Source organism: Danio rerio, chromosome 4, assembly GCF_052040795.2.
Source record: "Danio rerio strain M-AB ecotype USA chromosome 4, GRCz13ab, whole genome shotgun sequence".
In the NCBI taxonomy this organism is placed as follows: domain Eukaryota; kingdom Metazoa; phylum Chordata; class Actinopteri; order Cypriniformes; family Danionidae; genus Danio; species Danio rerio.
The window spans coordinates 14019012-14035871 of NC_141024.2; the positions used below are offsets into that span (position 1 = coordinate 14019012).

Sequence of the window (16860 nt, forward strand, 5' to 3'; positions counted from 1 at the left end):
CGCCCCTTGCCCCCCTGATGCTCCCAATGAGGGGACTGTGGTTACACTAAGTGAGAGCTACAGCAAAGTGTTTAAAAAGCTCCCAGTCAGCTCATTGTGTTTTCAAACTCTTCCTTTTATCTTACACATAAAACATTGATCTTGTCTTATTATATTATAGAATCTAAACTGCTCATTAGCCTTCTTTGATTTGTCAAGAACGTTTTTCAGGATGCAAATACAGCCACTTTTAAACATATTATTTGTTGCCAAGTGCTTAAAATGGACATTTAGCTAATTGCTATATTTCTGACAAGTTTATTTTATTGTCCTGAATTTCATAGCAGGCTAATTCTCTCAATTGGTATGTGTAAACTATTAAATTAACTGACATGGACAAAGTTTGAGCCTATGTTTTCTGGCATACAGCTGTGGCTAATGTACAACCATTTTGCAAGAGAAAATTGATACTAGTAGGTACTCCTATTCAAGGACATGTGACCCCACTCTCACCTTATGTTTTCCTCTGCTTTTTCCACTGGACATTCTTAGCTTGCAAATACTCTCCATGGCACATAAACAGCTTCAAGTTTACCCACTTGTAAACCAGTTGAGCCAGCATACAATCATGCTTACAGTCTTAACACTTTGAATCTGTCATATGTACATGGAGTGACAGGTTGGACCTTTTGTCTTTTTACAGCTGGGTATTCATGGCAGTTGTATATAAAAATGCATACTAGGAAGATCGCAGATCTGTTTTCTAACATTTAGGAATTCATATTTTGGTGTGGATTTGAAAATAATTACTTAGACAATCATATAAATGAGGGATGAGGGGAAAAGAGAAATACATTATTTTGATGAATGATTGATCCATTTAATCAAAGTGAGTTTAAGAAAAACAAGACCTTATCTTAAATAATGACAAAAAGCCAATATGGAACAATATTCCAATTATGTAAAGCAGACCAACAACCAAGTATCTCAAAGCTCTTCATTAGTTAGAAAGATCTGGGTCAGTCTGCTCACTATCTTAATTTGGTCCATGGCTGGCTCATGTCTATGTCTGTAAAAAGAGTTCAACAGGTTCATCTAACTAACCAGGGCCAGAACATTCACTCATTCAATGGAAAAGTAATATGATACTACTGATCTGTCTAAGGGATTTGAATATAACTCAGAATCCCAACAAAGCAAATCCTAGCTTCTCAAAGTGACACAGGTGTCACTGTTCCCAAGTGAACGTTACAAACCAGGGATGAGTGACTTTTAAAAAAAGGGTTAGATCCCTCATGCTTGCAGGAATCAATAAGCACATTTTTGGAGCAGGGCTATTTCTGACAGCATGATGGGGCCTGGCCACATTCCTGCTTCACACATTCTGTTCACTATTTTGTATGAATGTAATTTGGAAAACAAAGAGATATGTTGTGTGTTGAGAAAATTGTTCTCTTATTGGGTATCACAAACATTCACCCCAGACTACACCCATAACCAGACTTGACTCTCCTGAATATATGGGACCTGTTCCTTGTTCCTGTTGTCTCCTTCAACTTGTCATTTAATGTTCCTTAAAGTCTCCAGTCTCAGTATTCTATTTCACGTCAACTTAAACCAACAAGTAAAGACTCACTTCATATCCTAACCTACAGTGCATATCATTTTACAATCTGTTCAGTAAATTCCTGGTTCTTTTCTTTGTCTCTCTTCTCTCTTCATAAGCTCCATAGATCTATGTCATTCACTTGAGCAAATCTTTTAAGAGTTGTTGTTTTTATGGCTTGACATTTCTTTATCTGTATCTGTTCCAGTTTCTATCGCTTTGACTCTTACTGAAAGTCCCAAATCCCATATGAAACTTGAAATCAGAAATATAGAGTATTTCAAGATGTCTTCAGCAACCAGGCAGCCACCCTAATGGCCATTGGGACTTGCTATCAATTCGCTACCTGGTGCTAACCAAATCAAATGACACTATCTACCCTTTGTCCATCTCAGAGTACATGGAAAAGAAGGAATATGTGCATGAGGCATTGCATCAAGAGTTCATCATTCCATTAACCCCATCGGCTGCTTCCAGTTATTTCTTAGTGAACAAGAAGGGCGGGGTCTTTGTCCTTGTATTGACTGAAGTTATCACTAAGTCCCTAAGCTCTAAACTGCCAAGATCATGCAACTTCCATATCCTTGTTCCCTGGTCCCTGCTGCCCTGAAAGAACTCAGAGGAATTTGTATCTTCTCAAAGCTGGACCTGTGTAGTACTTACAACTTTGTTAGTATCCAAAGAGGGGATGAATAAAAGATGTCGACAGACTCATATATCTTTCCAGCTGTATTACAGAATTTCATGACAAGGTGTTTCAGGGGTTCCTCCATTGATTTGTCATTGTCTACATCAATGACATCCCTATACTCCTGAAACCTGGCTGACCACTGCCACTATATCGCACAAGTCCCTCAGGGAACATCATCTCTACCTGAAGCTTGGGAATTGTGAGTCCCAACAGCCCTCTGTTCAGTTCCTTAAATTTCTGATCAGCCAGTCCAGATGGACCAGAGAAATGTTAAAGCTATTCAGAACTGGCTATTATCTACCTTAGATAAAGAGCACTAATGCTTCCAAGGCTTCCTAAATTTCTACCAATGAATACAGAACTACACCATGATCCCAGCCCCCCTTACCTCTCTCCAAAATGGCAAGTCAAAGATCCTCTAATGGACCCCCAATGCCCACAATACTTTCTCTATGATCAAAAAGATGTTTAAATTGGCCCCTTTGCTATGCCATCCAGACCCACAGCTTATTTTCATTGTAGAGGTTGATAGTCCCGCCACTGGGCTAGTCCTTTGAACCTTCTTGTTTCCATCCTTGCACACATTTCTCTAAAGAACAGTCTCCAGTGGAGCAAAATTATGAGAATTATAATAGAGAACTTCTTGCTATTAAGTTAGTACCGTAATGAGAAAACAGCATTAGCTGTATTATCACCAACCTGCATCCAAAATTGGGAACTTGTTCCCTCCATGTTCATTGTCAGTCATATTGAATGGAATATGGATGAGGGACATTGCCACCCTTAAAGGCACCTCAATATTTGTGGATAACTAGTTTTACTTATCATTCATCAGCGGCATTAGTGTTACATAAAAATAAACATTGCCCTTCACCTCCTCTGAATGTCACACCTGCATACTAGTAAGTTTATTATTTCTCCAAAGCTTGCAAGCTAATTCCCACCAAAGGATATCCTACCTCCAAGAACTCATGTCTGTAACTCATAGACTGTGGTAGGGTTATGGCCCATAGGTATGGTCACGAGTCCCACAAGATGACATCCTAGTCCCAGAACTCTTGGAAAATGTTCACATCACCCATCTGAATTGTCTGCCCCCAGGAGCTGTATTTGTCTCTGGTGTGATAAAAGAGTGCCATTAGCCATCCAGAGAGAAGGCTGTTGTTCCTAATGTCCTTGACTCAAACCAACAAAATAAGCAAAGATTATCTCTATATCTTAACCTACAGTGCATGTTATATTACAATATGTTTAATAAAGATCTGATTTTGCACTATTCCTTAAAGGGGAGGAACAGATGGCCAGGACCATGCAGTGTAGGTGTGCCTGGTGCGTGGAGCTGCAGAGGGCCTAACCCATGGAGCTGTGGAGGACCTGGAGCATGGAGCTGCGGAAGACCTGGAGTGTGAAGATGTAGTGGGCCTAGAGCATGGGGCTGCAGAGAGCCTGGAACATGGAGCTGCGGAAGACCAGAAGCGTAGAGTTGCAACAGATTTAGAGGCTCTGGTTCAGCAGGCGCTGGTGAGTCAGATAACCCCAGTGGGTCAGGAGGTTCTGGTTCAAAAAGTACTTGTGATTCAGACAAACCCAATGGGTCAGGAGGCTTAGGATCAGCAAATGCTGGTGCGTCAGACAACCCCAGTGGGTCAGGAGGCTTAGGATCAGGAGTCATTGGCAGTTCAAACAACCCGTTAGGCAGCTGCAGTAACAGTTTTTGTAGTTGTAGCTCTGATGATGGCAGCGACCACTTGTGGAGCTCAGGTGTTAGTCTGAGTGCAGGTAGCAATGGAGGGTCACACAGCTCTGGTAGCCCTTTGTGAGACACGAGTGGCAGCTCTGACCCTGCCTGCCATTCAAAGAATTCAGAAGTATCTGGCGCCCACTATATGAGAAATTCAGAGGGTTCTGGTGCCCAAAATTTGAGGAATTCAGAGGAATCTGGCACCTGCCATTTGGGGAATTCAGAGCGATCTGGTGCTTGCCCTTTTGGAAATTCAGAAGGAATCTGGCGGCATCAATGGTTCTGACGGTGGTGGCGTTGACTCTTGCAGCTCTAGCGGGTTCAACTGGCAGCTCTAAAGGGGGCAGAAGACATAAGTAACGGTGATGCCAGCATATAGTAGATTGACAACAGTAAGCCTCGTTTGCAGTGGGTCTTGCTGTCTTTTGCTGTCTTGGTAGGATCCTTGTGGACCAAAACTTATAAGGGGGGTTTTGAACACTTTCTTTAGTCCAAAAAAAGTCTGTAAGTACAAAACAAACTTACAGATATGGTCCTCCAGGGTGTTTGTTCCTTGCCAGAGTTGACACAGTTGATCTGCTGGACCCATGTTGTGGCAGACTCTTTTGTTACACTGACACTGGCAATGGAGTTGGGGATCCATGTGCGGTTTAATAAAGCGAAGTCGTGCAGACCATGTGCATGGTCACAAACAGGAGCAAACTGGAGCATAAGGGAAATTCAATATATGTCATCAAAATACACAGGCAAAAGGTCAGGCTATTCGGCAAAGAATCAAACAATGGTAAACAGACTCAGAAATGTATGTTGGAAAGAGAGGTGTCTTTGCAGTCCAGTTAATGATTCAATGATGAGGTTCAGCTGTGTGTCTGTTTGTGTATGTCATCATAGGTGATCTGGAACAGGTGTGCGTGTAAACAGGTAAAATGAAATTTGAAGTTCTTTTAGTGGCAGATTTGTAGTTCTTTAGCGATCTGTATAAACTAGATAACTGGTGATTGTGACAGCTATGGAAGACCCTCTGACCTAGATTTGCAGGTTGGTGAAGTGAGAGTACTTAAATTTTAAGTGAATAAATTGGCTGGATAAAAAATTGTCCCGTTTGCAGTAGCTTATTGCCTTCTGGTCTCATGAACGTGTAATAGATGTCTCTATATTTTTAACATTGATTGATCATTTACGAGTTACTCTATTTCAGAATTTGTCTTCCATTCAGTCGTCTAAAATAATGGCACAATCTATGTTTATGACTCTAGAGTAATAAACAGAATAAGTCTTTAAAACAAAAATATGTATTGCACAAAAATGTACTTGAAAACAATAATATAAATATCATATCGTATGACCCATTTGATATGCATTTGTTTTTTTTTTGCCTGGCTGTCTATTGCTAGTGACTACCATATCCATATCAATTCATATGAACTAGTTGCTTACTATTGTTAGAAGCCTTGTGAAACTTTTAACCCCCTTTTAACATTTTTCACACATCTGTCAGTAGGAAGATTCCATGACACTGGGCCTCTAAATATAAAGCCGGTTCTCCGTTCCTACTCAGGAATAGCCATGTTTCCATCAAAGGTTGGCCTCTGGTGCAAGACTAGAACAGATGCAACTTGTACTCTATCTCCATTACTCAAGCTGTTTGGGGGTCTAGGTGTGTCCCTAGGGGTTCAATTACAATCATCAATCGCCACTGGTTTGGCCCGCCAGTTTACTTAAACGTGACAAACTGCATTGCAACTACATATCAGAAATTATGTCATATTTGTTCTAATGCAAACTATATATTTTTACTGAGCAGAACAATCTGTGTACCAATAGACCAGCTTTTGTAAAAGTAAAGCATTGGCTGCTAAAACATTTAGAAGTGTTGTGTTATTTTTTGACATTTAATAGTTTAAACACAGAGGATCTTTATCATACTGCATTCCAGGATGGTCTAATACACCTAAGAGATTCATTATGTATTTGTATAACAGAACAGTTACAATAAGAATAGGATTTGTAACTACGGTTATATTTCAGTTAAACTCAATCAGTGTGAATCATGAGTGAACAAGCTTATTCTTCACATATAAACATTACTTCTCGCAAGTTTCAAGAGTGTCTCTGCAGAGGATTACCATATTGTTCTCCTAAAACATTTAGACAACTTGTTAGAAGCAACAATATCATTTCTTTTTTTGCGATGTTAAATTGAGCACGCTGGAACCAATTACCTATTTAATCTGCAATCTGGCAAGAATACAGTGATAGCTTTGTTCAACTTTAACAGATTTTTTATTTTTTTTCATAGTTTACCTGCTGCATGTTCTGGCTTTATAGACATATCCAACCAGTTGAATAGATAAGAAAACCTTTTTTTTTAAGATTTCTGAGCAGATGTTTTGAATAATAATGCCTTTACATCTTCCCACATTGAGATACCAAACATATGTAAATTTATTAAATATCTCTTAAAGTATTGTTGCCAGAGAGCATGCTGAGTGTTGCAAAATGCTGATAGGTCACTGGGACAAAAATGCCTGAAGGCTGTCTGTTCACATGATCTTTACAGAATTATCTGCATGATTCAAAGCAGGCCTATATGTGGCATGTAATTTAGTTTAGAATTTTTGCTTGTTGTATCATTCCTAGGATGGATTAATTTCCCAAATATGTAGGCAACAGGCGCAAAAGGTGATCACTCTTAGTATAATGTGACAGTCAATCAAAAGTTTCAAAACAGGGTGCTCGAAAAAATCAATGTGCTTGGTCTTTCTAACACTGGGCAGGAGGCATCATCTGGTTTAATCACATTTACTTTTATCCATCTATCCTACTGACTATGGTGTTCTATCACTGCCAAACAACAGACTGATCCACATATCTTCAGTGCTGGTGGATGCTTTTTTGCATGAATGGCACTACAGTAACGGCTTCTATTCCAGCCTGTGGTTGTAGATGCATCTGAGAAACCACTGACAGAGTCAGTGGCAGCATGTGAACCACAAAGCGCATCTTTTCAATGGATAGTATTTCAGCATGCTGTTTTGAAAGCCAAGTTTGATAGTGGTCCTCACATGATTGCGGTTGCAGAGGCTAAATGTTTGGCTCCAAGCAGGTCCCCTCATGTAGGGTATACCCCAGCTAAACCTACACTCCTACCCATTTTCTTTCGCAACTACAGATCCAATGATTGCACGGGCTAGCTAATGCCAGAGCCTTGGAGTGCAACTGTCAATCAATAAAAAGACTTTGCCTCTGCCAAAGCTCATTAAGGCTCATGTTCTCCACTCATCTACATGGCAGACAGATATGCTGTGCCTTATATCCTCATGCCCTCCTTTCTAGGCACATGCCAAATATAATGTGCCATTTTAGTCCAAGTAAGCAACCATGTCAAAATGTTGTTGCATGTTTGACAATATATAACAGTAAGTATAATGTCTTACAAGCAACTACTCGAATGTATATAGGTCTAAGTAATTACTGAATATTTTAAATTGACGCTTTTCTATTTAAATAGACCCTTAATCTATTTCCACACCAGCAAGTTAGAATATATAATGTCCAGTATTGTGACAAGAACAAACATTAAGCAACCCAGCATACATTTGCCATAGCTGAGAAGTGTTGGAATTTGTTAAGCTTCATTTATTTTTTTCATTATTTCTTTAGTGCAGATTATTGGTTTGCATGGTTACATGGTTTGAATGGAAGGATGTGTATACTGGTGTATATTGAAAGTATCTTCACAGCATCTTACATCACTAATTTTGTGTGTCTGTAATTTTGTAAAATGTCTGCAAAGGGTTTACAAAATAAATATTTTAGGGCATATGCTAAGATGAAGGTAACCATATTGTTTATCATCAGTGAACTGTATTTTACCCCAGACATGTATTATATCATACATCTCCCTCTCAAAGATTAATCTTAGGAAGCACCTGCATAAGCCATATTTGCAGTATTTGTAACCAATTCTAACAGTTCTATCTGTAAAACTATAATTCAAAGTCATAAGAAAAAGATGATTTGTGGTTCATGTTAGAAAAAAACATTTGGCATGGAACAATATTTTCATTATTTCATGGTTTTTACTCATCCTTGTCTTTTAGTTGTTTCATACACACACCCACATACAGCCATACTGTACATACATGTTATGTCTCCCATGCTGTGAGGCACTGTTTGATATCTCTGTTGCTGACATCTAGTGACCAGTAAGAAGAGGAACACAAGCTCTGTATGAATTATTTGTTTTCTATGTGTTGTCCTCAGCTCATTAACTACCCTAAGGCAAACAACTATGCTTGTGAAAACTGAGCTTGCCAAGCAAACATGTCCTCACTTGCACAAAAAACTATCAGTGTCACCATGTTTGTAATCAGTATTTGAAAAAGCTATGACAAGTTCTTATAACATCAGAGATTTTACTTTGTGTAGATAGTGAAAACAGCTGAGTTATCCATTATTTATTATATTTTTTATGAATTTTAACAGAAACAGTATATGTTATATGAATCAATCTGTATGTAATGTTGAGACTTACAGCTCTGGCATGCTCCACACTGTGCATTAGATGTGCATTTAAGTTGCCTTATATTGACATAAAGCTAATTGCCTCAGGCTCAAAGTGGTACTATTGTCTTGAGTTGTATTGATTTAGATTCACTCTGTATATCTGCTGATACAATGCTTTTCTTAGACAACTAAAAGTTAATGTTTATTGGAAGCCTTACTTGAAAGAGATGTATATTTTATGCAAATGGAATATTAGTCTTCAGTGTAATGGGGCTTAAAAAGCTGCCAAAAGGAACTGCAATTGGATGCAATTGAATGAGATTATTATCAATTCATCTGGCCTTCCATATCCATCCTACAAAGCATCTCCATTGAGTTCACTTTACACCCTGCCATCCTCTTGATTAAACTGTGATCATACTTACAACTCTGGTTCCCATATCCTTCTGTGACAAAAGGTCAGACCCTAAACGACAGGATGAGCAGCACAGACCCAGGTGTTGCAAACACATCATCCTAGGGTTTCCATGGCTGGTAAAATATAATGCTGTGCTTTGAATTGCTTTGGGGCACAGGGGAAAGTGGGGAAATAACTGTTTTTTTTCTCTTTTCCAGTAAGGAAAAAGATTCATTCTAATTCCATGTCTTTGTGTACCACATCTCTAGAAAGTCCTGAAGATCTGTGAAGATCTGTGTTTAGAATTGATTTCTCTTTGCAACAACAAATTCAAGGATATCTTCTTTCCCAAGTGAGCCACCCAGCTTCCTCCTCTTGGCCATGGGACTGTGCAATTGACCTGATTGAGTTACAGCCACCCTTTTTCGTCCCCTGCCGCCTCCATTTTTTTCTCTGTGGCCAAGAAGGATGGGGGGGCTTCATCCCTGCATAGATTATTATGCTCTCAACAAAACCACCATCAAGAACAGATACCCACTTCGTCTTGTCCCAACTGCCCTAGAACACCTTCACGGAGTTCATGTTTTCACCAAACTAGACCTCAGCAGGGCATATAATCTCATTAAAATAAAGGAAGGTGAGGAGTGGAAGATGGTGTTTATCACCCTTAGCAGCCACTATGAGTATCGGGTGATGCCCTGTAGATTAGCTAACACTCTCTATCTGTTTTACAAGATTTCATGAATGAAGTACATCGTGAGTTTCTGCTCAATACTATCTTGGTCTATATTGATGACATTCTAATTTATTCCTAAAATCAGGCCAAACATCACAAACATGTCGCAGAGGTCTTATCATGGCTCTGTGACCACAGCCTGGTCCTTAAGTATAAGAAGTGTTATTTTCATCAAAAGACTATCCAGTTCCTGCGTTTCGTCATTAATGAGTTGAAGTTAAGATGGACAAGGAGAAGGTGGAAGCCATCACTTTATAACCACAACCTCACACAATCAAAGACCTCTCGCATTTTCTTGGGTTTGCAAACTTTTACTGAAAGTTTATCTGTAAATATAGTAATATTTCTTGAAAGCACACTAGTCTCTTCCGAGGAAAACCCAAGTCTTTGGTTTGGATGGAAAAAGCAGTCGAAGCATTCCACACCCTTAAGGATGTATTTACCCAGCCCCCCTTCCTGGTTCACCCCGATTCAGAGCTCCTTTTTATCGTGGAGGTGGACGCTTCAACCACCAGAGTGGAGGCCATCCTTTCCCAGGGACAGGGGGTACCAGCATGACTCCATCCATGTGCCTACTTTTCTTGAAAGCTTAGCCTGGTGAAAGCCAACTACGATGTGGGAAATCATGAGCACCTAGCTATCGAGCTTGCCTTTGAAGAGTGGAGGCATTGGTTGGTGTGGTGAACATCCATTCGTGGGTTTTACCGACCACAAAAATCTCAATTCAATTTCTGAGAGGCCCGTCACCTTAATCCCCAAAAAGCAAGTTGGGCTCTCTTCTTTACTAGATTCAATTTGTCCATCTCATACCTTCCAAGTCAGAAGAATATGAAAGCCAACTCCCTCTCCCGCTTTTATAGCTCTGAAGAAGCCCTAAAGGATCCTGAACCAGGGTTGTCCCCCGGGTCTTCGTTTTGTCCCTCTACATCTGCACACTTACCTCACTGAGTACTCACACGTCCCAATTGGCACTGGCCACCCTGGGGCTAACAAAACCTTCTCGTTGTTGAAGGATCGCTTCTGGTGGACGGGGATGGCACAGGATGTGAGAAGGTTCATGCAGGGGTGCAAGGACTGTGCCATGGTGAAAACTCCTTGCCGTTTACCTGCTGAAAAAACCATACCCCTGCCAGTTTTAAATCGGCCCTGGTCACATCCAGGAGTCGATTTCATGACTGATCTTTGTGTCTCTGAAGGTATTTGTACTAATACTATTTCTTTGCTATTTGTGCTAATCAATCAAGAGGATGTACTAATAAAAGGTCCTTACACTATACCAATCAAGCAATACAACTGTTTATTGCTGGTACATACAACTGATATCAATTGTAATAATAATAATAACCATGATGATACCATATTCAAAATGAGTAATAAAAATGCATAAAAGGCTTATCACAAGAAATAAGCTTTCCTTCAGCCGGCTGGTGCGTGACCGGATGCTGCAGAACCATCTGCCTGAGGGTAGCAGAGAGAAAAGTCTATGGCTTGGGTGGCTGGAATCATTGATAATTCTCTTGGCTTTCCTCATGCACCGCCTGGTGCAGATGTCCTGGAGGGAGGGAAGCTCACCTCCTACTATGCTTCCAGCAGTTCGCACAATCCTATGTAGACCTTTGCGATTGCTTCTGGTGCTATTTCCATACCAGGTGGTGATACAGCCAGACAGGATGCTTCCCACAGTGCAGGTGTAGAACGAGCGGAGGATGTGGGGGCTCATTCCAAACCTCCTGAGATGCCGGAGGAAGAAGAGGCGTTGTTGTGCCTTCCTCAGCACTGCGTCTGTGTGGGCAGTCCATGTCAAATCCTCAGCGATATGTACTCCAAGAAACTTGAAAGTGCTGAATCTCTCCTCTGGTGTCCTGTTGATGGTGATAGGGGTGTGTTCTCTCTTCTCTCTCCTGAATGCCTTGGTTTTGCTGATGTTGAGTAAGAGGTAGTTTTCCTCACACCACTGCGTCAGAGTGTGCACCTCCTCTATGTAGGCCGTTTCATCATTATCGGTGATTAGGCACACCACCGTTGTGTCATCAGCAAATTTAACGATGACATTGGAGCTGTGCTTGGCAGTACAGTCATGTGTGTACAGGAAGTACAGGACTGGGCTGAGAACACAGCCCTGCGGAGCACCAGTGTTGAGGATCAGTGTAGAAGAGGTGATGTTATTCATTCTGACCTCTTGGCGTCTGCCTGACAGGAAGTCCAGCATCCAATTGCACAGCGAGCCGTGTAGACCCAGATCCTTCAAATACCAGTATAAACAGTGTAGTAGGCAATCCAGAAGCAAATCCAATAAAACAGGCAAAAGGTTCGGGGCAGGCAGAAAAGGGTCAAAACACGATAAACAGTCCAAAAGTCAAAAACACAGGCAACAGGAAACAAGGAAACCGCTTACAAAAGGACAGCAACAGCTTAACAATACTCAGCAACATGTGTGTGGAACAGAGGGGTTTAAATAGTCAGAATAATCATGGTGTAAATGGCTTCAGCTGTGAGAGTTTAATCAGTCTGGATCTTGAACCGGTTGTGTGTGTGTGTGTGTGGCCTGACTGGGTGTTGTAGTCCATAACATGGCAGATATGTAGTTCAAGGAGTGTGAATGTTTACCAGCGACCTCTGGTGGTAAGCGATCGCTGGTAATCATGACAGTCCACTAGAGTTTTACTTTCATGGACTTTACATGAAACAAAAAAACAATAGTGTCTGAGGCTCAAAGTATGGCCATTTTATATACTGAACTCTTATTATTTGACTATGCCTATATATAACCAGATTTCCTTTATAAGCCACCTTTAAGAAAACAAACTCCCAAAGACACATTGGGTAAACCTTCCAAGGGAAGAGCGTACTATATAACCTCATTTGCATCACCTTGGCTATCTTAACAATGAAATTGAAACATGATATAAGGAAATGCCTATTTTCATTTTGATATTAACAACTTAACAAACACCAGAAATGTTGAGGCACTGTATGCATATTTATAACAAAACGAAGAGTCTATAACAGCCTCCTTTCATTTTCATTGAAAAAATGCAACATACTATCTGTCTTTTTTGCTGAATATCAGTTTTAATAATCAATAATGGCAATTATAAAAGTATAACGTACAATAAGTTTATACATTATAAAGAAAAAAGGCAAGCAATAAGTCAATATACAGAATCAGTGTACATGGTCAGATTAATATATTAACTTATCTTTGTGCTCAGGCAAAGCACGTTACCTGAGCACATAACACAAAATAGATTCAAAAGACAAAATAGTCGGTAGATAGAGACAAGATTAAATATCATGTTTAACAACTATTGTGCGATAAAATCAGCAGAAGATCCTTGATGAACTGTCTGACGTGCACTGCTTTCATCCTGCCTGGCGGTCAGACGTCTGCATACGCTGCTGACACGTGCTGTGTGTTTTCAGCAATAAAGTTTGGACGGAGATCTTTTCAAAAACGGTAGGTGAAACGCCAGTGTAGACGTGGATCTTTTTCGTCCCAAAATATCGTTTTAAAACTAAAACGTATTAGTGTAAACGGGGCCTAGGTGAACTGTGTCATTTTTTAAATAAAAACCCATGATAGTGGAAGAAGGCAAAGCTTGGTAGCAAAATGTTGAATAATCTTTACTTTATAATAAATAGTAACACCAATGAATTTTGTTATCTTGTTTTGTTTTAGTATCCATCACATTATTATTTAGTGTAGAGCAGAATGTTAATACAGTGCGTTCCTAATTTAATGGTTGGTGTATTATTATAGGCAAGTATTTGTAATAGTTGTGTATTTCATTAAAAGGCAAGTGTTTGTAATAGTTTGCAGCAACTAATTCATCATTCATGCTGTTTTTACCTGTTCTTGCTTGCTGTCCTTCTCAGATGTCTGTGTACATAGGTTTAACTTTTAAGAAACTTACCTCATAATGTCCTCTCATTTGGATATCTGATGCCTGAAATTTAATGACTTGTAATGTTGGGTTTGCCAATCTGCATTCAAGTTAACCACTTCAGCTTATCTGCTGCTGCATTTTATTGCATTGATGATGTGCAGTTTCTATGGTGGTTCAATCATGGACAATGTTTTATAGTGTAGTAGCTGTGATCATACACACCATTGTCTTAATTCTCTGCATGTGTCATCTTGATAGTTTATTTCTTCATTCAAATATGCTTTTTTATATGCACTTGTAGATTGGACACAAGACAATACTTTCAATCTGAATTCTGACTATGCTATGTGTCTTTACTGTGTATTTGGTTGTTGCTATATTGCTCAGATGTTTGGCTTAGTTATACTTTTATGTGTGTTTATTTTTTTGGTTTTGTTAAGTTTATTTGACCACTAAAACGTGCCAGATAAATCAAATTATTTAAATGTTAAAACATTTTTTTAAATTCTATATTAAAACTATATTACTTTATTGATTTTTATGTATGTGGCACTCCCTTACCTTCTTCTCCAGCTATTCTCTGAAGATTCTCTCACGTTTTTCAGGCAAAGCTTCCACTTTGAGGTTTTCAGATCCCTGGAAAATATTATCTGTCAGCCATAAAGTAAAGCACAATAAAATATTTAAACATACAGTATAATTAACATGTCAATTAATGAATAATTATGCATAAAAAACATTTTCAAACATAAGCCATTAAAATATGTCTCTGTATTAAACTCCAGTTCATTCTCTCCCTGACAGTACTGCACATTATGCAATTATGTGGTACTACTAGACTAGAGACATGGCAGAATAAAATTTGCATTGGATTTTATTTTCCTATGCACCACTAGATGGCGCGAAATCTCCCCTAAATCTATAGCTTGCACACAGAAATTTCATTCATTCATTCGGCTTAGTGCCTTTATTAATATGGGGTCGCCACAGCGGAATGAAACGTCAACTTATCCAGCATGTGTTTTACACAGCGAATGCCCTTCCAGCTACAACCCATTATGGGAAACATCCATACACACTCATTCACACTCATACAATACAGACATTTTATCTTATTCAATTCACCTATACCACATGTCTTTGGACTCATGGGGGAAACCGGAGCACCTGGATGAAACACACGCGAACACGGGGAGAACATGCAAACTCCACACAGAAATGCCAACTGACCCAGCCGAGGCTCAAACCAGCAACCTTCTTGTTGTGAGGTGATCGTGCAACCCACTGCGCCACCGTGATACCCTAATGTAAATTTTATAAATGTAATAAATCAACTGTGGTTCTAAAAGAACATGTACTGTAAGTAAAAGAACGGTATTAAGGGCATTATATTATTTGTGGCTAAAGCCCTACAATTTATGTGATAATAAATAGCCGATTAAAGTTTCAATTTGATCACAAAACATCATTAAACAAAAAGGATCAATATCCTAATTGACAGGGTGTCTATTAAAGCTTTTTTTTCCATTGACCTAAAAAGACTCCCTTTTCCAACAAATGTAGACTATTTCCCTCAGGTATGCCACAATCTACAATATTTCAGGTCAACAATTATTTAGAACTATTTCAATAAATATTAATAATAATTTTAAAAGAATAATTAATAAATAAAACAGTTTGATCCGGCTGAGCAAACCCAAGATGATCATTTGTGATGAATTAGTTATATTCTTTCACTAATAGAACCTGCTTATCGGAAATGAACATCTTTTTGTGATTCTATTCAAATTAGCCTACATTGGTAGCAAACAAACAAACAAATTCACAACTCATCAAATCACATTGCTTCTCCATAAATTAATATACTTATGCTTTAATTTTGTCAAAAACGTTCATGACATCATACAATAGCGTTTCCCTAGCATAATTATACTGTAATGTTAAAAATCAAATGTTGTAATGTAACAACTAAATGTTACAAAGTTATTCAAATGCCTGGTGTCTTTAGTAGTGTAACTTACGTTAGCTGGCCTCCTCAGAAAGACCGCCAAATGCCGTCAGGTCTGCTTCTGGGATTCTGGTGGCTTAAAGGCGCCTGTCTAAAACAGCAGTTTTGCTATTAAAATTACACCAAAGTCATCCAGCATGTGTAAACACCAAAATCACTAACAACGCAGTCGACATTAAAGTGATTTTATAAAAGTATTTACCGTCGGCGAACTCCACATTTCATCCGCTGCCAAATCACGACGCCAAAATCTCCGCCGCCGATGCCGCCAAAACATAGCTGACGTCATATCATCAATGCAGTAAGTTGGTTTTATTTGTTGTTTTCTTTTTGAATTTTTACATTTGTGGTAAGAATATCACCACCATTCTCGTAAATTATGCTTGTAGGCATAGTGCTTGTTTAGGCTCTTTCATTTAAATTTTTAGAAGCACAGTGTAATAGAAACCCCGATTTCTGTTGTTTTTATGTTGTCAATTTTTTATGTTATTGATTTATTATTTTTTTTACTTGACAATAGGCCTAGTTCATATCCGTTTTGGTTTCAATGTTATCCACTGGGTGGCGATATGTCGCCATTTATCAGTAGGCTATGATTGAGTAGGTTGCTGTTATTTTGAAACGCCATAATTTTGTACATTTTTGCAATAACATAATTCTTAAGTATTGTATTTCAATTTGTATTATTTGCATTTCTTTAAACGTATCATTCTGTACACATGGTCAATGTGAAGATGCTAAATTGACATTCCACATTTGATAACCAAGCACTGCAGACAGACTTCATTAAATATGTGTAGCGAAGCACTGTTTCTTGTCAGTGGTCCAGTCCTTACTCAGTAGAAAAGTGTGTTCGTGGAAATACCCTCACCTCCTCCCTAAGCTCAGTATCCTTATTTCAGCTAAACCATAGCCTAGTAATTCTGAAGTCTTGAAAAAGTTTTCTATTTTTACACCTTTACCCTTAACCTCAAAAGGTAGTCCAGACCAACCATAAACAGAACAATGGTGTCTTCAAAGAATAACCACAGTCATACATTATAAATCTGAATAATATTTTCCATACTTGATGCTGTTTATGGTGTTTAAGAGTAATGGCTGCACTCTTACTGCAAGGATATCGTTTTGGTTACAGTTGTGAATCTGTAAAATATGACTGGCACGTTAAAAGAAGTAGTTATCAAATTATATTTCTTAAGTTTAAAAGGCTTTTTATATTCTCTGGGTACATAATTTAGTATTTTCACAGAATTAATTCATCATCTTAATAATTTGCAAATAGCCTTTTATGTATTTTGCATAAATA

The 16860-nt window shown here is 38.8% G+C and overlaps 1 protein-coding gene and 1 long non-coding RNA gene across 3 annotated transcripts in view; both read left to right on the plus strand.

Moving 5' to 3' along the window:
* LOC147844665 (uncharacterized) overlaps positions 1 to 16860 on the plus strand; it is an 892045-nt gene that overhangs the window by 260777 nt on the left and 614408 nt on the right. The window lies entirely within an intron of this gene.
* The window catches only part of calua (calumenin a), an 86478-nt gene continuing 85170 nt past the window's right edge, over positions 15553 to 16860 (plus strand). For both annotated transcript variants that reach the window (XR_015481925.1, XM_087246465.1), the window contains exon 1: positions 15553 to 15855. Coding sequence is in view for 1 of the 2 variants with exons in the window: in XM_087246465.1 (XP_087102591.1) it covers positions 15851 to 15855 (5 nt within the window). In the remaining variant the exon portion in view is untranslated. The remainder of the gene's footprint in view (positions 15856 to 16860) is intronic.